This window comes from Tachypleus tridentatus, chromosome 10, assembly GCF_004210375.1.
Source record: "Tachypleus tridentatus isolate NWPU-2018 chromosome 10, ASM421037v1, whole genome shotgun sequence".
Taxonomy (NCBI): domain Eukaryota; kingdom Metazoa; phylum Arthropoda; class Merostomata; order Xiphosura; family Limulidae; genus Tachypleus; species Tachypleus tridentatus.
Genome location: NC_134834.1, coordinates 173,517,301 through 173,543,562, shown reverse-complemented (window position 1 = coordinate 173,543,562; position 26,262 = coordinate 173,517,301). Strand labels below are relative to the sequence as shown.

The 26,262-nt window shown below is 31.5% G+C and overlaps 1 protein-coding gene across 10 annotated transcripts in view; it reads right to left on the bottom strand.

The window, feature by feature from the left end:
• LOC143230938 (putative phosphorylase b kinase regulatory subunit beta) overlaps positions 1 to 26,262 on the bottom strand; it is a 98,267-nt gene that overhangs the window by 21,131 nt on the left and 50,874 nt on the right. For all 10 annotated transcript variants that reach the window (XM_076465269.1, XM_076465267.1, XM_076465273.1 and 7 more), the window contains 9 exons: positions 25,215 to 25,361; positions 24,589 to 24,672; positions 17,718 to 17,822; positions 16,117 to 16,199; positions 14,188 to 14,278; positions 13,704 to 13,877; positions 7,533 to 7,659; positions 4,767 to 4,824; positions 1,383 to 1,473 (listed from right to left, as the gene is read on the bottom strand). In XM_076465269.1, the coding sequence (XP_076321384.1) occupies positions 1,383 to 1,473; positions 4,767 to 4,824; positions 7,533 to 7,659; positions 13,704 to 13,877; positions 14,188 to 14,278; positions 16,117 to 16,199; positions 17,718 to 17,822; positions 24,589 to 24,672; positions 25,215 to 25,361 (960 nt within the window). The remainder of the gene's footprint in view (positions 1 to 1,382; positions 1,474 to 4,766; positions 4,825 to 7,532; positions 7,660 to 13,703; positions 13,878 to 14,187; positions 14,279 to 16,116; positions 16,200 to 17,717; positions 17,823 to 24,588; positions 24,673 to 25,214; positions 25,362 to 26,262) is intronic.

Sequence of the window (26,262 nt, the reverse complement as noted above, 5' to 3'; positions counted from 1 at the left end):
AAGCTCTTCAAATTCCTCTCAACAATAACACCTCGTGATGAATTCAATATAGTATGAGGGGTAACATCAATAGGTATATCCCCAATTGCCGTTGAATTCAAGAGGAATTCACTGTGTTGGGTTGTGGATATTTCAACTAATATGTCTCAAGATCGAAGCTTCTTTACTGACTTTGGACAGCCAGCAATACCCTCTAGTCCCTTATGAATAAAAAAGGGGGGCATTTGCCCTAAAGGTTTTTCTGAAAGAGAATGTAATATAAGAAAATGGGGTACATGTGTTACAGATGTTGAAGATTGCTGCTCAGAGTCTTCAAGACGTGGTCGTTCACCTACTGACTGTTTTTTCACTATTTTATTTAAAATTTTTGAAGGAGGATCCATAGGGAAAAAGAAAAATTTCGGTACCCACTGACCCCACCCACCATGGAGCCCTATGAGGGGACACACTACAATGTCATGCAAGGACAATGCAACAATGCCAGGGTTTTGTGAGCACTATACCCAAACACCAGCATCAGGCACAATGTCCGCAACACCCGTTGAGAACTTCCAACACTGGTATTTGGTTGACTCTAGCCCAAGTGGACCAGCCGACCAAGGGGGGCCACTCAAAGGCCGCCCGTCTACAGGAATTCAAGGCCAAAGTGGTGTGTTTGGGTTGGACCCCTCAACCACCAGGATCCTCTCCTCCCCCTTCACGAGTCGCCATGCACGGCAAACACGTGGGTGGATGTTTAGATCCCAGAGAAGGTAACCAGACAGAACAGAACCTTCCCTGGGAGATCCCCTCACCACGTACAGGAATCCACACCAAGGGGTTTAGGAACAAATGCTATAAAATTACAGTTAATAGTAAGGGAAGAATAATGACATATAATGGCATAAGTAAATCATAAATTACTCAACAGGCACTCTTACAAGTAACACATCTGTGTATCTTTCCATCCTTTCAACAGTATACATCACTGCAGTTTCTGATCTTACTTTAACATTTCAGTTAGCTTATTTATTAAGCAAGCACATTTACTGTAATGTGAATAACTTGTTTTACCACTAGGATGTGGTGAAACAACTAAAATGAAGGGAAATACCACATGATTCTTACCTTTACATTCCCTTCATATTGTACTTAACATTGTTTCTTCACTCCCTACAATTTCTTTTTCATTAAAAATAATATTGGTGATAAAGAAAACATTTCTTTCCATGTTATATAAAAGATTATAAAATGTGATTACCTATGCAAGCAAATCATATCAGTTCAGATCCATTTCACAAATATATTTAATCTCCATGAATTGTTTCACTTTAATTATCACAAAGAAGTTTTTATTTATTTTTCAAATAAAGGAAAATAACTCATATCTATATATGCTTTACCTGTTTTCCTTGCACAAGGATTGAGGTAATGTATGGACTAATACTGTCAACAAGTTTCCCCAGAATGCTGGAACAGTAGCGAACCACTGACCTAATAAAAATGTCATCACATATAATCACAATATTAAGAGTCTGTAAAAGTAACTCTTTCAACATGGGCTTGCTTGAATCAATTAAGTTACTAAGTATTTTGTCCTCAGTAGTTTCCAGTGAGACAGTAAGTGTATCTTCAGAAAATTTCACAGATATTCGATGAACATTAAAATTTTGTAAATAAAATTTTGATTTTTTAAACAACTAGTTTTTTAATAAAGGTTTGTTTTGATTATATTGAGTAGTTTTGTTTACTAGTCCAAGTGATTTTTTTATGTCAGGGTTGACAACACTTTTATTCTTCTGAAAACTTAAGTTTCTTTTGTGTTATCTCTAAACTTCCTAAATAACTATAATACATTATTTTTTGGTATGAGGTTGGTTGGTCAATATGACTGACCTCATAACCACCTAAACAATAACAACATCTAAATTATCCTTATTTTCCTTCTTGAAGGACTTCAAGTTGTAACATGAAACTAAATTACATATTCCTAAATAGCTTTAAGATGGTAACAGTATACATCTCTGATTATACTTAAATTTTATTCTTTTATTGCCCTTTGAGCCTTATCTAATTAATACTCCCACTATAAAATTTTTAAATGAATTGTCAAATATAGAGCTCATGTTACCCTATCAAATGACATAATAGATGGGCTATTGTCAGGGTTTATATATATATAATAAAAAATTGGGCTGGGATTATTTTAAAGTAGATGTCTCCCCTTTCTCTCATTTCCTTTTCTTCTTTTAGTCTTTCTTCCTCTCTTCTCTCTCTAGTTTTTTTTAAAACAAAGTCTCATAGGTCACTGTCACTTAACTCAAAACGTTTGCCTCATTCTATCTATTTATAAAAAAGTTTCTAAACTATTTTCACTAGCACTGCAGTTACGTGTATATAGGCCTACTTATTTCTACTGTTGTTCATGTCTTCTTCTACCACCTTTTACAGCTGTATAATCCTGGCTGTCTCACCAACTTTTTAGGTTTTATGTACATGGGGGTTGGGATTCTTCTACAATAGGTGTCTGTGACTTGGAGATAAATTTGAGCTATAAATTGACAGCATACAATCCACTTATTTTAAAATAATATATTCTACATAACCCAAATGTATGCACAAAAACTTCTTTACACTATAAGATATCACAGTTGCATTTAAAACTAAATAATTATCTTAAGTCCACACACGTTATTTCAATTATTTAGAACCCAACTGACTTGACAAATTTTTTCTGCTATGTTTCTTACTGCACAAAACTGCAATAGATTCACTTACATTACCCCATGGGTTATCACAGTTGTATCCAAAACTTCATATAATTTTTTCCATTTTTGTCAATGCACATGCAGAGTGGGGTTCACCTACTTTAGAACTTTTGTCTCTATTATTGCAATATTACCATGAAACTATTCTAAAACATTGCTTCCTACAGATAAACTAACAATCATGCAATCCAACTTCACCTTCACAAACTTAACATTTTTTAAACTTCATTTGCACTCACTCAGTTGCCTATATTGCACACTCATACACATACATGCACAGAAAGGTCTACAACTTTCCACAAACTACAAGATAAATAAGTATTGTTACATCATAGTAAGGCAATGAGAAAAATACAGAAAGTTCAAGTAATGTGATATCAAATTAAAACATTTGAACTACATGCACAATGTGTTGCTCTTACGGAGGTACATAAGGAAATCTGTCGTAACTTTCACCTGCTTTTAATGCTCTTGTTATTAAAACTAAATGATTATTCAACATTAGATGACTAAATGAGCTAAATAATAACTGTTACACTAAATAGTCTTGTATATCCAACAGCTACTCTCAAGCTGCTTGCAAGTATACCTTGAAAATCTTTATTATTATTATTATTGTTGTTGTTGTTGTTTATTTTACCTAATCTAACCTAAAAATATTTTAGTTACTTCTATAATAATAAATAAAGAATATACATGAAAAATAAGAAATAAAGTACTGTTTTGTTGTTGTTGACTGTGGCTAACATTTAAAACTTTTTTTTTAATACTAATGCTATTATTGCACTAAATGTTTTATATAATAATGCACTGAAGAACACAGAATAACAACATGCAAAAAGCAGACCAGAACTATCCTAATTTTTCTGGGTTCCTAACCATGCAATAAGAGTCATTAAATATTCATATGAGTTCAATATGGGAATATAAATGGAACTGGAAGTGAAATAATTTTATGCACAGAAAACCACATGATATCATTTGATGGATTAAAACCTGGGCTTTCTATTGGTTATAAATAATATAATATTAAACACAGAAAGAAATACTGGCAATTTTTGAAAGATGTAACAGGTAGGTGTGGTAAATGGGGGCTGATTTTCTATTTGATGGCTATGTAACAAAATGTTCAAAGCTACAAAAATTATGCTTTACTGAGAAATGACTTTATAATGAAGGGGTGATAAATAAATTAAAGAAGATAGGATTCCTAGAGAGAAAATATCACAATTTTCACATGAGGAGAGACTAAGAATTTAAAACAAAAAAATTCCTTTTGAGATTAAGAACTTGAAATTTGTATAATGTTAAAACTTGAATTATTAGCTATATTTTAGGACACTCTTATTTATATATCATGATAACAGAGTAGTTTAATTAAATTTTCAATGAAACTCGATAAAACCTCCATAAAGTGCACAAAATTATGCCCATTTTGAAAGAGTTAAAAAAATTAAAAAAGGGATGACCGTATTCATTATGTATAGTACTCATAAATACAAAATGTTTCTGTTATAAAGAAAAAAAAATTAGTATAAAGATCAGATCATTTGAATATATTGTTAAAAACATTGTTTAAATAATTAGATATTACAATTTACAAAAAACTTTAATTCAGACAAAATACAAAGTTAGTGTTCTTTATGAAGCTACAGTAATAAATTAATAAAAGTAGGACAACTTTTCCCAAAAGAAATTACTGCAAAAATAAAAAGATGATTATGGCATAAAAAATTGCAGCAAAATTTACGTTTTTAAATAACAAATAACTATTTTAAATGGTGTATTTCTTTAACTGATTAAATAACACAAAGTAGTTGAGTAAACCAATCATTGTAAGAAAATAAAATTTTCCATGTAAAAATAAAAATAATCATTTCTAATTGAACAAGGTTTTAAAAATAAGTTTAATTCATAAGAAACAGATCAGATAAATCTGAAATTTAATACAGTAAAAGCAAGGTGTTAATGAATATTTCAGGTTGGTTAATGATGCAATTTATAGATGAAACTGTTTACCAGTGTCTAAGTGCTCCAGCTTGTCTTGCCAATTTCTCTAGTCTCTCCTTTATAGAAACTGGAGATGAAAGATAAAGAAAGAAAAATTAAGTGTTGGAATTGATAAATATATAATAAAAAATGTTCTTAATTATTTAATATAGCTACAGAAATGATATTACAAGTAGCTACTGAAGTATATTGTTTATTTACTAGTTTAGTAGTGTTTTTTCAGCTCATAAGCATTGTTATACATTTAATAAGAGTTGCAATGTGCATGATAATTGATGATTGTTTTCTTTTCTAATAACATTTTTACATCATTTGACAAGTACACAGTACAACTATTATAGAAATAGTGTTAGTTTTCACTTTTTTTATGCCTTGTTCTTAACTTATCAGAAATGTTACAAGGACAGTCATAATCCTTATTATCTGTTAAGTATATTGCATAAATATGAAAATCAATTTAATGAAGGCTATATTTATTCAAAAGTTATATTTTTCATGACATTGCACCTTTACTAACATTTTTTGCTTGCCCTTACCTACACTGACAATAAGTTGAAGTTAATAATACATCAAACTAATTTACCCTGATCTAAATATATAATTTAAAAGCTTGTAAATCATATCAAACCTGTTCTTACTTTGCCTTACCCAGTACACAAAACAGTTACACTAGACTTTAGTAATAGTGGAGAACTTTTGCTTGCATTTTTAGTTTTGAGAGGTTATGTTGAATCCTAATCAATGGTCTTGGGAATAACAAAATCTTTTGTCAGAGTGGTGGTAATGAAGGAATTATGATATTTTGCAGTACAGTTTAACATATAATAACGAAGAATAGTGCTCTTACAAAAACATGTTCATAACATACATGAGAAATTTTTCACAAAGCACATCAAACAACACTTAACAGAAAAAAAAAAACTCTTCCAGTATGCATTATTTCCTAACTTGTTTGAAAGATTCACTAACCCAAAAAGATAATTCAAAATGAACAATTATTCTGCACATTTATGAACCCTGTTAGTTTTTTAAAATCCATAATTTTTGCATTTTCTGCCAATATTATTTAAGTTCTTTTGTAAGCTACTGGTGCATTTATATCGTATTTAGAATTCAGAGTAGGGATATTACAGAATAATGTTAACTAGGAAGCAAATTACCCTGACTAATATACATAACAACAAAAAGATTCTCACTTTTATTCATTTCACCATTGTTTATACAGATTGAAATTAAACATTGTGCAGTTCTTTTTACCATAGCTTATATGAATGTCATCCAATGCTTCTGTATTGTAAATTGTTGTAACTTGTGTATACTTTTTGAGTTCACAACAGCAGCATATTCCTTGTATTTATTTAAATTAATATATATTATTTGTAACTATTTGAAACAAATTCAAATCCCCATCTGAAACACAAGTGTTCCATCACCTACAGAAATAGTATGCTTGCATTTGTTTGTGCAACTCTGTCAAACAAATACTAGAAATCGTATTATAAAAAGGCTTTTATTTCAGATATTTGTATTACATATTGGCTTTCTGATTCAGAAAGATTACCACATTATTTTTGCTTACTCAAACTTTTCAACGAAACTAGTATGATACACAATGACATAATGTTGTTGTTGTCACATGACAGCTGAATTTAATTTCAACTTTGTTTTTTATTTGCAAAGTATCAAACAAACAATACTTAACCCACGTCCTACACCAAATGCTCATAACTGTTTCATATGCTATACACTATTATGAACTCCATTACTTTACTATTTTGTTTAGTTTACATGTTATGTTGTCAAATAAAGTTACCTATATACAAGTTTGTGGGTTGTGGCTATTATTATTGTAATTATTAGTACTGATGTTGTTAATCCCCAGGAATGAAATCAAGTTTCACACATTTAACCTAAAGAAAAAAAAAAAAGCAAGACTAAGGATTTTACAGAATGGAATTACATATTCTCCAGGACCAGAAACATTTCAATGTTCTAATGTTATCCACAACAAAAACATATTCTCTCAAAATCTAAGTTTCCATTGTAACTATTGACTAAATGGAAGTGTTATAAACACACTCAAGTTTAATATGTACAATAAATAATGAAAATACACCTGTATACAGATCAGTATTGTAGGATAACATCATATCAAACACCAGAGTAAAAATATACATCACTGTAGATCACAACTCCATAAAAGAGACCACTAGAGGTTAGGGCTGTACAACAGCAACCACTACACACTAGTGCTACATATTTGCAACGATTGGATGCTAGAACTGCAAAACAGAACTCATTAGGGTATTATGGCTTCATGGTTAAGCCCTAAACTCATTGGCTACATGTCCACGAAAATAAAATTTTATCCTTTCATAAATCTTGTTTATACTTAAGTTTGTTTTTCTACAGACGCAACATTCATATTAACTTAATGTTGACTTTCTGTTCAAAGCAAAAACTGAAACTGCTAAGGATTTTTTAACTGCTGAAAATAAGTTCATTCAAAAGGTTATCTGAAGAAAGGAGCAAACGATTTTTTTCCATATTCTTTAAATGCACTTTTACAATATGTGTTAACTTTACAAGGAACAGTATTTACCAATAAACTCATAAAATACAAAATTATCTGATGATCTGAAAATTACAAAATTTAGTTTCAAACTGGTAAAAAGATTATTTTATTCCTATAAAATCAGTAGCTTTATAAGTCTTTAATTGCCATAAAAAAGTTTTATTTTAATAATTTAGATTAAAAGGTATTAAAGAAATTACTTCCATCCATCCAGAAATGAGGCCCCTCTCTGTACCAGAGGATCCCCAACAGCTGACTCTGACCATAAAGGGTGTCTGAATGACTTAATGCTTCAAGAATATCAGAAGTTTGTCGATTTCGGTATTCCTACAATTATTCAATAAAAGAAACAATTCTATAAAACAGTAACTTAAAACACTTATGCATATTCTTTTATCATTAATGGATTCAAAGTTAAAACATCTACTCTATGTTAATACAATTAATATTTATTGCTCAGGGATATTGGGTAGTTTACAAGTTTTACTCTACATCTGTTACTAGTCTGCTTTTTTCTTTTTTAATACTGACATGCTGAAAACACTATGAATGTTTTCACTAACTAATTAGGTAGGAGACTTACCAAAATTTGTACCCAAAATATTTTTTTGCTTAATAGTATATGCTGGTTCAAAATATCCATTTTGAGATGTGCTACACTTAAATAATAGTGATTTTAAAATAACATTTTGGCTAATAATCACTACTAAACATATTTTACAAATATGTTTTCAAGTCAACCACAATCATACATATGAATTATTGGTGCTAAGGGCTTGTAGCATGAATAACTTTTCAGATGCTTCATTTGAATTTTCACTATGCCCTGTAACTTTGTTACCTGGAAGTCCAAATCCCACTTTATGTACAGAAAATAACTACAAACGTTTGTATAAAACATCATGCTGTGTGTGATTAGTTCCGTACATACAAGGTTGATTTAAATGTTTTTTTCTTTTAGCCCTAAATTCCCTGTATAAGATTGTTATTCATTATAAAGCATGGTATTAGTAAGTGCTTTAATACTTTCAGTTGCAAATGTGGTTAAATATGGAAATTATAATGCCTATTTGATGTCTTGTCTTACAATGACATATCTGTTTCAAGCACAAAACAACAGTGGTAGTCCCCTTGCATAACCAAGTGTTTATTCATTCACAGTTAAAATAATAATACATATTTACCAACAAAGAGATTCAGAGATGATAACAAATATGTTAACTTGATGAACATGTGGGTAGTTTTAAACAAGTAGCATATGTGTACATACTTGAAAGCAATAATTTTACATTTTGGAGACTTATAAAGAAGGAATATTTAAATAATGAAACTTCAAGTTTGTTTTGGTCTCCATTCACAAATTTTAGGGCATTACATAGTAATTAATATTTAAATTGTGTCTTGAATTAATATAGAGGCATACTATCTGCTATGAAAAAAGAATTACACCTTTAAACAGAAAAATGTTTCAAATGTTTAATTTATTCTACATGTTAATAATTGGAATAAAGACAAAATAACATCAAGGAGATATTAGTTACAAAAAAACCAAAAGAAAGCAAAAATATCAGAAACAAGGTGCTGTAATATTTCATACAACAGCAATATACTAAATAAAGTCCACACACATTTCAAAATTCACTCTAAATGGAATATTTTAGTGAAGTTGCCCTTGATGGTCTTTAGTAAACACCTTGAAACATGATAGATATCTGAACATAAACTTTATTGGCAATTTTAATTCACACTTAATGGAATTTATTTGGCTATTGACAAATTATCTTACTTGAAACTGAAAATATTCACTTGCTGACTTATTTTGATGAAGTTTTCAAGGTTTGCTTGGAATGCTTATGTAAAGTTAAACAAAAGACTACCTGAACATAGCTGTTCTTAATTTTGAGTTTGTATACCAAATGAAAGGTGGATAGTCAACAGCATCAAATGAAAATTCTTGGGATAACCTTAACTGACTGTCAGACTGAACAATGAAAAAGCATATTTTAGCTGTAACAATACATGAACTAAGCTTCCACAATCACAATGAAGGCAAGCTAACCACTAAGACAGGACAAATCCTTACTGCAGAATATACATAAATGTTGAATAAGAAACAGATTCAATCTTTCATGGTACTTATTTTTTTTTTTTATATACCACCATTATAGAAGAATTATTAAGCCTTAAAAACATTTTTAAATGGCTCTTCTAATAATTTACTTCACAAATCATTTGTTATTAAAAGTTATCATTTCAATGGCTGAAGAAATAGAAGCCAAATATACCTATAATTTGTGAAAAACAATTTATGCACACTACAGATGTTTTTTCATCTTCCTTTGTACACTGTAACATCAAAAGAAACATACGAGAATACAGAATTTCACATCTTTTGTTCCCCACAACTTATGACCAAAGACACATTTTGTTCAATATTAGAACTTTTCAGCTGTGTTGAACAACTGTAGAGCACCTACAAAGATCCACACACGTGACAAGCCTACTTCACATGCTTGATGTTGTAACATATATCACTTTCTGCCTACTTATCTATACAGATGCGTGTGCATGCTCGCCAATGTGGATATACTTTGAAACATTATGAGACATGAATAAATTAAAAGAAACTTAAATAAAATGCAAATTATTTCAAATGTTTAAAACTTGTAATAATTCTTTTGAAATTAGGCAAGGGCTGTAATGTCGCAGTTTTTTGGTTTGGAAATCTAAACATCCTAAACAAAAGATACATCCAAAATGCAATTTTCACATGCTCTGATTCTGAATTTACAAATGACAAATTAAAAGGAATATGAAGAAAATAAAACCACAAAAACTTTACGCTTTAAAAATTGCCTGGCTCAAAAATTTGCAATAAAATTTACATAATGTTTCCCAAGCTTTTGCCATTCAAATCATAATAGGTCTGCATGTTATATATGCAGTATAATAGTTACGTTTTCTACCTGCTTTTGAAGTAGGAATTTCTAAAATATTTTGCTTGGTCAGTTTCATGCAGTTTTGCCATAAACACAAAGTCTAGGAAACCAGAAAAGTTGCCTTTGTGTCTTTGTTGTTTCTTCTGCTTTTACAGATGTTGCAGTACATCAATGTTGAAAAAATAATCAAATGCAACATCTTTTGTTGGCCAAGTGGACAATGTCTGTATGTTGCAATCAATAAATGTTGTGGGAAAATAATCAGTCACACAGAGATACAATTGCAACACAATTAATCCAAGGTTTCCTGTATGAATACAGAACCTTAGTTATATAGAGTTCCATCTGATTTTAAAATGACTAGTTCTCCAAATATTTACTTTAAGGTAAAAAATATGCAGATCTATTTATTGATCCAGTACAGGTAATCATCCCCTTGACTAAACAAGCAAGTACAATACATGGCTTTTTTTTTTTTGTCATAAAGATTATCTCACTTAGTATCATATGTCCTCCAATGGAATAGATTGACTCAGGATTAAACTGTCCACACTCAATCCTGAGCTTGGGTAGACCTTACTTGTAGCCTAAATAACATAAGGAAAAGGAGAAGCAAAAATACTAGGAGATATACTTGTCCACAAGGGTAATCTGCAGAGACTGATATCTACACTTTGAAAATATATATTACTGGACAAATTCATTAAGGATCTTCCCAGTGAAGCCATGAGATAACCTTTGTATGCAATGGACATCCTCACTCTAACTAGGCTCAGAACAATATGGTTTAAAGTGGAAATCATAACACTGGTATTACATTAATAAAAGTTTACAATAACTCTTCAGATGGAATGATTTATTTAGGCATCTCCAGCATATTGGGCTAGACTATAAACGAGGGTTAATCCATCCACACTCACACATCCTGGCACTGTGATTCAACCATATGGGTTTACAGTAAATAGGCAGAATTATCTGGGGACACACATGGGGTATAGTCTGTCACATAGCTTACCGATGCTATATATACATGCCAAAGCAAATGCCTCTGTTGGACTTCATTCAGGTTGAGAGGAGTGAAACATCTGCCCCACTTGTGCAACACTGCTGTAGCAACTGCCAATACTTTGTTGAGAAACAGTTGCTAGTCAACCCACAATGCCAGTACATTGCTGACAAATAAGAAAGTAAATTTACTGGTACTGGCCATCAAAACAAGTGCAGAACAACCAAAAACAAATGGTAGACACTATAGTAAATGTTTTGGAAAACTTAAGGAGCCCAAATCAGGTTTGAGCACTGGCTTGGGGGAACACAGGGAACTGCTGGTACCAAAAATGTTCAACAATCAGCTCACCTTTGTCAGGTCTGGGTAAAGCTTGGTTGATAGCTGTGAAGGTACAAAGGCAAACGTTTGAGTTTCTGAATGATACTGGAGCAGCAAGAGCACTGGTGATTTCATTGCAACACAAAGGAAAGGAGATTTCTGTGTATTAATACAGAGCCTTAGTTACTCAGTTTTACATGATTTTCAACATGATTAATTTTTTCAGGTAGTTACCTCTAGGAAAGAATTTTGCAGGCCTATTTACGAATCCAGTATAGAACACTTTTTGTTTTGTTGTAAATAGATAGTTACATTTAATATAATGTGTCCAGTTTGTTTTTCTCAAACAGATTAAACTTCTATCAATTTTTCAAACTCAGATTACTCTGAAATCTTCTGCTCAATCTTGCTGTTAATTAAGTGTACCTACCTGATAACTGTAAAGAAATAAGTTCTTCTGAGAAGACTACAAATATGTAAATAACTTTAAGATGTATTTTTATTTCTCATTGTCCAACCATATTGATGAGTTTTGATACTAAATGAAAAGTTTCTTGGACACTGACTTGTAAGCATAAAAAGGAGTAGTTAGCATATTTCTTTGTCTCCCACAACATACAAATAACTTTCAATAATAAGCTATTTATGAAAGAAAGAATTAGAATGGCCATTAAATTTTTTTTTTCTAATTTAAGAATTACATCTAAAACTGGATAATGTACAAGAAATATTTTCAAGAACATCCTAAAAGAATAAAGTACCCTGTAGTGAGCAATAACATTTGTTTTCTTTTCTTATTGATGTGTTTACTGCAATAATGATTTGGCATGTTCTAATGGTTGGGCAGCTACGATACTGTAACTAATGGTTCATATGTTGTTGCTACAAAAAATATGCTTTGTAATCTTCAGCCACATGTGTAGGCTCAAGAGCTGGCAGTTGGTAACAAACTAAGTGGTTCTCAATTAAAGACCAGCTAGTTTCAATCTTACATTTTATTGCTCTCTTGATATACAACATTAACTTCTTAAAGTAATTTTGAATTACATTGTGAAACAATATGCTTTGACAGCTACATTTTAAAACATTTCTTTTTAACCACCTTGCAGACCAGCACTGGTCTCCTGACCAACAGTTTAGAACTAGTGGACTAGTTACCTTCAGAATTTGGAACAGTTATATACAGATAGCCCCTGTGTAGCTTTGGATAAACATTGCAATATTTCATCACAATAATTTGATATGTGAATATTTTAAAGCCCTAGTAAAATACTTTACCATCAGTTAAGTAAATTCATAGATATATAATTTGAATTTGGCAGTAAGTTTATTCGGAATCCTAATGATCAGATATTTCTCTCACATTTCAAGCATCAGTTCTACGGCAACAAATAAATCTTACAAAAGCCAAAAGGGCAAGTGACTAAAATATTCCTTTCACTGTATACTTTTAGAATCTATATGTATCTTAATATGTTATCATCATACATAATTTTACAGCATTTCACTTCTGAACAACTTTTGTAGATTATGCAATTTTTATCATAAATGTTAGGCCTGATTTTATTATTACATCACCTGAAGTACCTGTCTCTTGAATGTAAGTTATATAAATTCATCATTAAAGAAAGGTTATCTTAAAACATACATACTTTCCTTACATGTAATAATAAAAAATGCCCATACAAACTGTAACACACAAGATTTGAAACCACAAATTTGCAAGTATCGTCCCATGGACATAACAAATTGTTGAATCAAATTTGATGAAGATCTATCAATAGTGGAAGAAGTAGTGGTAAAATAAACAAGAAAATGCAAAAATGTCCATATGAACAACAAAATGCAAAACTAAAATATGTATATATGTATGTCGCCATAGACCAAATGAATCTTCCCTATCAAAGCTGGTGAAGATCCATCGATACCCTGAAAAGCAGTTGCTTGGACATACAAGAAACTGCACATGTATATAGATTTCTTAAACAAATGTAAACCAAAAAATATTAAAATTTTTTCTGTAAAAAGATCCTAGATTTTTAAAAACCATTATCTTTTGAAAAACTTACAGACAAAAAATAAAAAGGGGAACAAAATACACTTACATCAAAATTATATGTTGGTTCACTGTATACAATAGCTTTGGGTATATCTGTCAGACTTTGGTATCCAATGGATGCATGCTCAAGTTGTTGGAAGGCTTCAAATTTTGGAAGCATGTCTGATGGTAGTAAATGCAAGAAATCCAAATGTTCTATACATGATGATGAAATGAGATTCTGTTTAGAACGAAAAACGATATAGCTGTGATAACCTTGAATAAGCTGCAGCTAACTGTAATTATTTTGACAGTTACATAACCATAGAGTTACAAGTATATTTACCAAAATATAGATTCTTAACAGATAACAATTCTTAGGGGGGAAAAGTTGATGGTAAACAAAAGTTGTCAACTTTTACTTTAATACTTAAAAGTAATGCAGCACTGAATGATTTATTACTTCCATTAGTCAGTGTTATGTTCAGCATTACTTTAAAAACAACAAAATGGTTAAAATAAAATAAAAATCAAATATATATATTAAATACCTGTAGTCTTCCTGTGTGGATTTTAACTCCATCACAGTGACCTTTTTTTAGCATGGCAAACATATCCAACATTTCTTTGAAATGAATGTCTCTGTAACAAACCACATTACAATTCAAGTTTAAGATCATATAAACATTTTTATACATTATGTCATTGTCACATTAAACTTTTGTAATACTTTTTCATCTTTCTAATATGATGCACACATCTGGTAAACAAATGAGCCAAAACAACAAATATTTATAGAATATGTTAATAAAATGCAATGTGTGAAAAAAAAGGTTAAGTGAAACATACATCACCTATTGCAAATAAGAACTATTATAAAGTACGAGTCTTTTATTTAGCAAGACCTAAAATTACAATAATTATAGAGTTACATAATGTAAAACACTTCAAATATAAATACATGGTGATTTAGAAGTTGAAAGTATCCATGATATTTCTAAATGTATGTTTTATTGTCATTCTTTTGTTACAAGAATCGAAGTAAATGTCAATTTTCATTGTAAAAACGTGTGGAAGTGATTGTTGTGCGACACTGCAGTATGACATCACACATTTTGAATAGCTGTAAGGGACAAGGTTTAGATAAATCACGATGGCACAGTATTTTTGCATTACCCTACATGAAACACAATCAGAAATGTTTTAGAAGAAATAAATTGTGACAAAGGCCAAGCCAATCATTAAATTTTTTAATCCAACACAGAAGGTAAACTTGTAACAAGTTAGCAAAAAATATATTACTAATAACAGTCATTTAAGAATAACTGTAAATATTTATACCTGTAAAAATGTTTAACAGCTGATGCTTCCCTTCCTAAAAAACAGATAATACACTACTAAAAATATTTTTAAAAAATGGTGAGTGCTAAAAATTGTTGCTTACAGAATTAGACTTGTATGGATGGTTAAACAGTCCATGTTTTGGTTTAAGGCATTTTCCAAATGCAAGTATTTGAATTAATATATACTTTGTTTATTCAAATATTCTACCAGTTAAACACACAAACACAAAATTGTTGCAAAAGTTTTGACACATGACCAACAAAACTCCAATTTTTTTGTTTCTAATAACCACAAGTGTCTATACTGATAACCATTTATTGATATTAACTATAAATGAAAATAAGACTAGATACGTTTCATTTATGATTTTTCTTCAAATCTTAATACTCCTGAGGGTTTCAGTGTGCTAAAAGTTGTTCACAACTCAGCAACTTATTACTATCATATAAAGCTACACCCTCTTTGTTTTTGCTTTCTTAAATTTTGAATATTTTTGTTTCAAAAAGTTCATTTAGACTAAAGTTAAATCACTTAAGTTCTTTGTGTAGAAACTTTAAATAACAAAAGGCATGTCAGCATAAAAGTAAACACAAAAAAGCAAAATTGTTTTTAACACTAAAAATTCAGGAAAACAAGTATACATATGTGTGAATCAGTATTACAAAGTGAGTTAGTGATATGTTTTTATTACATTCTTTAAACTATTTACCAAAAGAAGTTAACCACCTAATTAGAATTGTGAAAGAAATTATTTTTGTACTGTAATTATGGGTTTAAAATATCTGGTTATTATGTGCTTATCCACCTTTCAACTGCAGGTACATGGTAAGAATCTTGTTGGGAGCATCAGTAACATTATTGAAATTCTTTATTAGTTTATATTTTTATCTGTAATATTTCACTAATGTTACTGCCATAAAATATTTTTGAATAACCAGCATTAAAAATACAGTACTTTCTAACCTAAAAAGGGACATAACACTTCAATCAGTTTAGTTATACAAACACCTGAATTAATAAATTAGGTTGCAATTTTATACAGCAACCATTTCAATTACAAAAAAGAAAGATATTTGAAAAGAGTTTAGTGTTTGAATATTAAACATGCAAGTTAACTAATTGAGAAATTAACCAACCTCATGTGTTCTTCTCTGATTAGAATACAAACTGTAGGTCTTCCTGACATCCTCCAGTACTTGCCTACAAAACGGAGTTCATTCTGAAACAGAAAAGCAATAACAGATGAAAATAATGAATATTGATTAACTGATGTAAAACATAACTACAATGGCTATATTTGAGTTGTATTTAAAAATACACAAAAGTTTCTTGGCAAGGCTATCTTCTAAATAATCAGCAGTTCAAAATATATCTTACAAACTTATAATGTTAAATCTACAAGACAATAAATTGCTAATGGTAACAGCACTAACTCATAACACTCAAAAGGAATTAAAATATTTTATTTTGAATGACAATTATGGTAATGACACAAGCACTAAGTGTGGATTATTCCCTATTGTTTACATAAATGTAAAGCAAGTTTGTCATCATTATATGAATGAAGTGTACCATCTTCTCAAGCTTTTGTTTTCAAACATAAATAAAAACACAACAAACTACCATAATTTTCCAAATCTAACATACATTTTTGCACGACAAATCTAAATGGTTTCTTTATGGCCAGACTACACCATCTTTCCATTACACATTGTGAATGTAAATGAAAAGATACTAGAAATGCAGTGTTTTGATGGCATATCCAATTCTTTCCATTTCTAAGGCATAAGGAGAATTCTTTTCAGTTTTCAATTATTTTTAGTATTTTTAAATATTATTTTTGGAAAAAAGTCATTAAAAAACTAAGTCTTGCAATTTTGAAGATTTATTTACATGCACATTTAAGTGTTTGGAAATACAAGACAAGTTACTGCTACCTTATGTTTAACATTTAAAATTACAAATTATTTTTGGTGAAATTTTCAAATTTTTTAGTCTAAATCATTGCCTCAAATATTTGACACAACTTCTCTATCATGTTATAACCACAGTAAATGGCATTACAATGGACATCATCTTCACAATCTACTACAGCAGCAACATCATACTAGAGGACAGTTTTCTAAACAATCCATAACATTTGTGAGGCAACACTTCTTAAAGCCACTGTTTTCTTTAAAACACCAAACTGTTGGTATTTGACCGTAAACAGTCAATGTGGTTTTTAATGATTGGCTTTCATGGTATATTTTAAAATCAGTCTTGTAAAATCAAAAACCATCATCTTTATGTATGTATAAGCAGGAAATGTTTCAGAACAATCCACATACTGCTGCAGAGGTATATAACCAATGAACACCAGCATGTAAGTGGGGTTTTTAGAACAATAAATTGGTTAACATAGAAAATACCAAGGCTTTTAGCAATTTTATGGACACTAGCATTTTGACAATGTTTATTTGCCAGTTTCAATTGCAAAGACAGGAAGCACTACAGCAAATGTGCTATTACAGATTATTCAACACTAACATTTCTGACATCAAAAGATTATTTTGGCTGCAAAACTGCAGAAACCTAGGTGCATAGTATTTATGATGAGGTAAATTTGATTTTGCTTATCCAGATTAGTGTGTATATTATACTAATATAATTAAGCTACAATTTTAATGGTTATACGTGATTTCAGCTTTTGTACAAAAATATTAAATTCAAGTGTTTATTATGCTATTCCACTCACTTTAATATCATCAATCAACAGAGCCATGTCATGGGAGAGATAAAAATCGTTAACTTCCAGGATCAAAGGATAACAGAGTATTGTCTGCCCTAAAATACGATATAGCTGTTGGAGAAACAAAAAATGTTTTCAGCTCTCTCTCATGAGAAAAAAGTGCTAAAATATTGTAATACAAAGAAAACAATTTCACATTTTTCTACAGGAAATAAAACAGACTTGTTTCTGCATTTCATTATCTTGGTATCTTCACAAAACAATTACAATCTCATATTAAGCACTGATATAAAATTTTCTCAAACTGAAAGGTGAAATGCAGAATTAAATAATACTTATTTTACACACACACAGATAACCCAAAACTTTCAATCTGCAAAATACAAGTGTGGCATAATTCCAATGTTACAATTTTAAAGAGTTACAGCTACATTTATTGCATAAGTTTTTAATTTTTTAAAAAGACAGTTCTTAAAAAGTCAGTTTCTCATATTTTCAACATGAAGTATCTTTAAAATATTTTTTTAATTGTAGCTCTCAATTCATTTAATAATTAGGCCATTTATTGTTCTATCTACTTTTGCTTATCCCTTAGAACACTCAATTGTGAGAATCTTATACTTCACTATCCTTACTTGATTTCCATATTGCAAATAACTACATGTGTGTGTGTGTGTGTGTGTGTGTGTGTGTGTGTGTGTGTGTGAAAATATATTTGTTAGGTAGACAAAAGGACAAAACTATGTAAAATAGACAGTGTCCTTTCCACTAGATTATTACTATTTAGAAATAAATTATTCATCTTATTTTTTAAAATATAGAACAATATATCAAAAAGTAAAGAGAATTATTATCTCTTCTTGTTACGACCTTTGAACTCTGTTGCTGCTGGACATAGGTTGTTAAAACATCTTAATTTTGAACATGGAGGATATCAAACAATTGTTTTTACATTTTATATACAGTTGAATAACCAAAAAAATCATAAATAGCTGCAACGATACCATAAAATTTCATTATAATTTATTAAGCTTAGTAACTAAGATGTAGATAGATTTTAAAAAATATGAAACTTCAAGCAGACTGAAGACACAATCTACCTCATTGAAATCTTTGCTTGGAGAAACACTGTAGACTTTTCACAGATTAAAATAGCTGAGAAACCCACTCTGGGAACATTCTAAGCTGCTGATTGGTTATTCACAACATATATTGAAATAAATGTATACAAGAAATTGTTTCCAAAATACATTCTCTTTTTCTTATGATAATGAAGTGCTTAGGTACAGCTATATAAATTTTTACCCTAACTTCAAAATTCTCTCTTACCTGGAATGTTATGTCTGTGGTGTCAACCACATTTAATGTACTATTTAATTTATAACCTTTCTGTAGTCCTGAGAACTTAAGTAAATGTTTTAAAAATCTGCAAAACAAACTAAAATGGGATAGTTATACACATTTAATAAAAGAATGTTTCAACACTATTAACTTGGCATTATCAGGTACTCAGCACAACAGTTATTTGTTTGGTTTGGTGTTTTACGGCACAAAGCAACCAGGCTATCTGCACCAAACATCTGATAAAAACTTAAAATTAAAGTAAAATTACTAAAATTCATAAAAGAAAATTAAGGTAAAACAAAACAAAGTTAAAAAAACAAACAAATAGCATTTGTTACATCTAGTCTACATGGGTAAGAGAAAAACTAGAGTAATAAAAGTTGTAAAGGACTTTCTGTAGTATAATTGTAATTATCATAACTTAGCAGGAAGACTAACAGGTAAATTTAAAAACCACCATTAGTCACCTGAAGTTGGCCTTTCCAGTCCTGGTTTCGAATTATTTGACATTATGGCCATTTTCTAATTTCAAATCTTTGATTATTAAAAAAGGAATCACATTAAAAAACGTCTAGTGTATCAATTTAAAAAATACATTAAAATAACATTAAAAAGATTAATGGCCTTTAGAAAACTAAAAACATTTCCAAAGGGGACAGTGTCAGCATCACCAATAATACTGTCTAACTTTACGGACAAACTTTGGGACCGAACATTTTTAAAATAGTGCCGTCGTTGAGAGTCAAAACAATGATAAGAAAGTAAAATGTGGCTTATTGTGACCCGAGTGTTACACAGACTACACGTTGGTGCATCAGTTCCAGATAAAAATAAAATGATTATTTTAAAAACTTTAACCAATGTATAGTCTAGTTAGAACAACTTTCTCTTTCTGATCCTTCAGAAGCAAGACAGCCAAAGTTCAATACAGGGTTTTATTTGGAAAAGCTTGTTTTCACACTGTTCACTCCAAGTCGACTGCCACCTGGCATGGAGCCGAGCCTTCAATACAAGACCATAGCTCATGTATGGAACAGGCACAGCAGTGATAGTGCCACAGCAGAAAGATTCAGTTGAGGTGTCGGCAAGCTCTTTCTAGTGAATACCAATTTCGCCCAGTATCCAGAAAAACTGGATAGAAATAGATTTAAAGAGAAATGGGCCAGTCGGTTTTGAATATCAGTGAGAACAAGATGAGAACTAACATGAAGCGATTCCAGGGCCAGTAGAGGACTAAACGAGGCAGTGTAAATTGTGCAGTTTGAGTACTGCTTAGCTTCTATGTGATCCAGGGCAAGAGAAATGGCGTACAGTTCAGCAGTGAACACAAAAGCTGTAGAAGGGATTCTGTGTGCAACCACCAAACCACAACAAACCATGGCAGAGCCCACACAGTCATCTAATTTTAAAACATCTGTATAAATAGGAATGGAAGGATGGTTCGAAAGACGTTCAGCAAATAACAGACAATATTTCCAATTGAGAGTGTCTGTTTTTCTCAGATGACTTAAAGATAGGTCACATTTGGGTACTGGTACATGGTGGGATGGGTCGACCAGTGGATACAGCAATGTTATCCAAGGACAGACCAAATTCATCCAACTGAACCTGGATATGAAGGCCAAAAGGAGCAATGGCAGATCGTCTGTTCTGAGAAAGTATGGTCCACCGAGGAAAGAGAGTACAACCCCAGGTGGGATGCTGTGGTAAAGAACAAAGTTTTGAAGCATACAGTAAAGACAGTTGCAAACAGCAGCAGTGCAAGTGAGGTTCATGACACAGTGTATAAGCTCTGAGCTGGGAAAGTGCAGAAAGCCCCAGTGAAGAGCCAAAGTCCCTGATGATGAACAGAATCCAGCATCTTTCAGGCCGAGGATCTGGCAGAGCCATAGACCAGTGATCCATAATCAAGTTTCGATCAAATAAGAGCACAATATATCTTTAGCATAGAACATCAATTCGCTCCTTAAGTGGTGGAAGAGAGGACACAGGATGTTCAATGCTCTAGTACATTTGACCCATAGCTGCTTGATGTGTAGCATAAAGGTCAGCATATGGTCAAAGATAAGCCCCAAGAACTTTCGCTTAGGGACCACAGGCAGCACAACTTCACTGACACGGAGTTCAGGGTCAGGGTCAATTCCCCATTTGTGGCAAAAGTGCATGGAAATGGTTCTAAAGAGAGAGACTTAAAGCTGTTTGCTGTGGCCAGCTTCAGTAAATGATGGAGGACAGTCTGTAGCTGTCGCTCAATATATCGCATGTTTGATGACTGACATGAGATGTGAAACTCGTCGACAAAGAGCCCATTTGCATCAGTAAAAGGGAGTTGTTCAGTAATGGGATTAGTCTTTATACTGAAGAGTGTGACACTCAAAACACAGCCCTGAAGGACTCCAATTTCCTGTAGAAGAAAAAAAGGGAAAGTGTCAAACCCACTGAACTTCAAATCACCTATCCATAAAAAAATTTGTAATAAAAATGGGCAAATGGCCACATAACCCATATATATGGAGGTGTCACAAAATGCCATACCTCCACGTTGTATCATAAGCCTTCACAATATCAAAGAATATTGATACAAGATGTCCTTTGAGAAAGGTTTCTCTAATTGACGTTTTAAGTTAAATCAGGTGGTCCCTAGTGGAGTGCTGTTGTTGGAATCCACACTGGGTGGGCGAGAGGAGGTTATTTGATTTGAGGAACCAAACAAGATGAGCATTAACCATCCTCTCTGAGGTCTTAGAGAGATAGCTCAAAGCAATTGGATGGTAGTTTGAAGGAATCTTGGGATCCTTCCCAGGCATAGAGAAAGGTAAGACAATGGCCTGGCACCACACATCAGGAAAAACATTCTCCTACCATTTTCAGTTAAAAAACAATCAGAAGAACTGCAAGAAAAGCAGGAGATAGATGGTGCAACATTTCACATTGTACATCAACAGGTCCAACCAATGTACTGTCAGCCCAATGAAAAGCCAGTCTGAGTTCCACCAGTGCAAAGGGACGATTATAGTCATAGAGACAACCAGCTCGAAAGGAAAGAGGGGATCGTTCTGCCCGAGTCTTGATGGCTAAAAAGGTGGAGGATGAAGCAGTAGTGCTAGATACCTGGAAAATCTTTCACCCATAGTATCAGCTATGCTCTGGTTATCAGCTACTTCCTAGCCATCAGAGAGCAAGATCAAGATGGGGACAGAATTATATTGCCCACTGACCTTTCAAATCTTGTCCCATATGACTTTGGAACTGGTGATAGAAGATATGCTGGTTGTGAACTTAATCCAAGAATCCTTCTAGCTTTGATGTCTTACCCACCAAGCATGTGCAAAGGCCTGCTGGAAAGCAATGCGATGCGAGAGCCAAATTCAAGGCCAAAGTGGTGTGTTAGGGTTTGACCCCTCAACCACAAGGATCCTCTCCTCCCCTTCATGGATCACCATGCACAGCAAACACGTGGGTGGATGTTTAGATCCCAGAGGATGTAACCTGAGAGAAGAGGACCTTTAATGGGAGGTCCCCTCACTACGTACAGTGGCAGTGCAACAGGAAACAAAGTCAAATAACAATAATAACAACTGACCAATGAAAATACCTGTAAACATTGTTAATGAATGCTTTGGAATTGAAGATATTTACAATTATTGCTGTTGCTCTACTATGCATTATTAGGCTTTGTTTTTCATCAAATATATCAATAACTAAAAAATTACCGTTAAATTCACCCTTCAGTAAAACTATGAACACAACGTTAGTGTAAGTATAAACCTACACATTGCATTTTATTACAGGTTTATAGTCTTATTAAAACATTTTCCTTTATTTTATGTTTATTTACATTTGGTTCTTGACAGATAATTTTAATTTTATGTTTACTACAATGCTCTGTATCATTAAAATGTTGTTAAACATACAGGTTATTACAGTCCATATCCTCTACACTGTAAACTACTACTTTCTCAACTGTAATTAGTTCAATCACATTTTTTAAGATAGAATTAAACATATTTTCCTGGTTAAAAAAATAAATTTCCCTAGAAGTTTATACATCTTTTCCATTTCTTTCCAGATTTCTTTTATCATATTTGATAAGCCAGGAATATAAAAAATTATGCAATAAATCAAAGCATTTGAACATTTTTTTTTTCTGCCATCTTATCAGTTATTCAGTATTTTCAACTATACTAATAGAATAATCATTCCCTTTAACCAATACATTCACCAGATAAGGGCACTTTGTCATCCAGCTCTTCTTTTACACTGCAATTCACTTTTGCTATAACCAATAGTTTTTGTATTTCCTATTTTTCTTTTAGTTTTGTGAAGAGTTGATGACCAAGTAAAGATCAGATAATTTTTCCTTCCCAAAATACTTTCACTTCAAAAGTGTTATTAAACGGTTTAATATAGAACCTTGCAAGGAGAACTTTCCACCTCTAATTCCTTGCAAACCAGACATCCAATCAGCAAATGAAGGTTTATACAGAAAAGATTGTTCATACCTTGTTCACTCCAAATACCCAACTAACTTGAGAACAATTTGTTAAATCAATATAAGGAACAGGAAAAGCATTAATATTGATAATGGAGGCAGATGTGGCTATGATGTCAATGAGTTCATTGCAACACACCTGAAAATGGCCAGATATCCACAAAAACCCAGACAGATATATGACTGACAAGCAGAAGTCAGGAACAATATTTAGAACATTTAAAACCTAAGATAGAAAGTAACAGTCCAAAGGACATTGAGAATTATACATGGTCAGTTGTAACCTGAATGTTATAATGCTTACATATTGGTGAATTATTTCTTGCAAAAAACAAAACAAAACAAAAAACTGTGTGTAACAACACTATGGACAATGCAGAGCCTTACAATGATAGGTTTCTTCTTCTCATTCCTATACAAACCAGGCAGCCAATCAGCAACTGCATGTTTAATGTAGAAAAATGTGTTGATATATTGTTTACCCTTAAAAACAAAACAAACTTGTAAAACATTGTACTGTAAGACCATCCGATTGATATTTTAATCACTAAAAAAATAAAAAAATAATTGGTACAATAAAATTAGTTGAGAATATTAATGCATATGTTAAAGGTGAGTTTAACTCACTTCACTGAAACTCCTTCACTGAAGAATCTACAACTCTAAGATTTACTGTGAATGTTCAATACTGGCACTTGTTTGATCATAAGCAGGAATTCAATTTCAAAGCATGAAAAATGTGCGTGTGTTGGCTTGGACTCCAAAGAAAATATGATGTGCAGCAAAAATACAAGATATATAAAATAAAGAACCAGTACTGAATAAATTTGGACAGTTTTCACAACACTTCAGCAGAATTATGAGAAAGACAATAAATATGAGCAATGTTGATAAGTTTACTCCTGAAAATCACTAAAAACAGTAAAAATGCTAAAAAACTAAATCAAGAATTATGTATCAATGAATATTTTTTTAATATAAATCCTAAAATTATTCTGTAAGTATTTAGTTTTTTGGGGAAAAACATTCAATAGTACTCACCTTACTTGTGCCAAGAGCACCGACAGGTCGTGGTGGTCTTCCTTTTAATCCTAACTTTTTATTCACTCCTAGAAACTCGTAAATCTGTAAAAGATATTTAATGAATTAAAGTTTGAATGGCAAATCGAAAATTTATTAACCACAGTAAATATATTAAGTACATACCCAACATATCATTTACTACTTACATCTGAATACAAGTTTCAGATTAAAGTGATTTTTTTCTTCTAAATGTATTTAACATTAAAGTTAATATAATAATTCCTTTTTTAATCAACACAAATACTAAGTTTACAAAGTTCATGTCAATTTATCTTTTAATTTTTTTGTACTTTATCAATTTTTCAGTGTTGATGTTTATTATAACAAGGCATTATGCTTTTTTACAACACAATAAGCACATTAATACATCTAATATATTCTTCTTTACACTACAAAAAGAATAAAAATTTAAAGTATAATTTACAAATGGATGTCAAAACATTTCAACACAACAACAAAAAGCAAATGCTCACACAGAGTACTAAATTTTCATTCAGCACTATTATTTTAGAATGGTACTGAAATGTGTCAACTTCAAACCATAAGACATTAATAATATTAATACTTTAAACAAAACTAATTACTTTAACTAGCTGCCCTGGAGGCCATATCTGGACAGGTTCTACTTCATGAGGAGTTTGGGTTTGGATTCCATAAGTGGCCATCATTGCCTGCAGTCTCATACTCTCGGCAATTAAGACCACTTGAACAACAAGGTCACTTGCTGTCCCCTGTTTGGAAGTATACATAGAGCAAACAAAAAACAACAACAAATATTTTATGCAGCAATTACAGTTTGTTCCACCAATTAAAGATATAGCATTACTTTAACTTCTGCTATTAAGTATTAAAATATATTTTTAATTATTTTCTTCTTTATTGTATTTAAATTTCCATCTACCATCTTACAGCTTAAATTGATAAACAAGTAGTTACCATTCAATTACTTTTTATGCTACCAACATACAGTTATACTTACTTTTAATGTAAACGTTTTTCTTTCTAACTGATGTTTATTGTTGTTAAATGCATTTGCAAGTTTCCTTATTTTTCTTGCATATTTAAATTTTCTGAAGCCTCCATACGATACAAAACTAAAATAACTTCATTTACTAATTTTAAGTTACAAGGTGACAACAACTAAAAACAATCATGTGCTTATCAGTGCAGCACTTTGTGAAACTCCCATAATAATGCAAGTCACCACTAAAATCTAAGATAAAATTAATTACACTAATTTAAATACCAGTACTGAATTCCAACACTAAGCATTAAGAAAGAACATATTATCTACAATACACAAAGCAATCTATAAGCTATTCACTTACATGAGTGGGTAGCAAGTGTTTCATTACAAGAAAGTTAGTCAACTAATGGGTTCCAGTCCTTATTCCAGACTACGTGTTCAGAATGGCAGGAATCAATCTTTTACACTGCTTAACTTAAAGATAATTCTAAAGAGGCTACTTCCTAAAAATTGGTCAGGACCCAAAATTCAGATCATTGGATTCAAATATTTGGATACTAAACATTATACCACAGTTATTTTCAGTTCTCTATGAACCCAAGAAGGATATGCAAGATATTCAGTATGAAGTACCAACAGGTAACAAATGAAAAATAATGGATGAT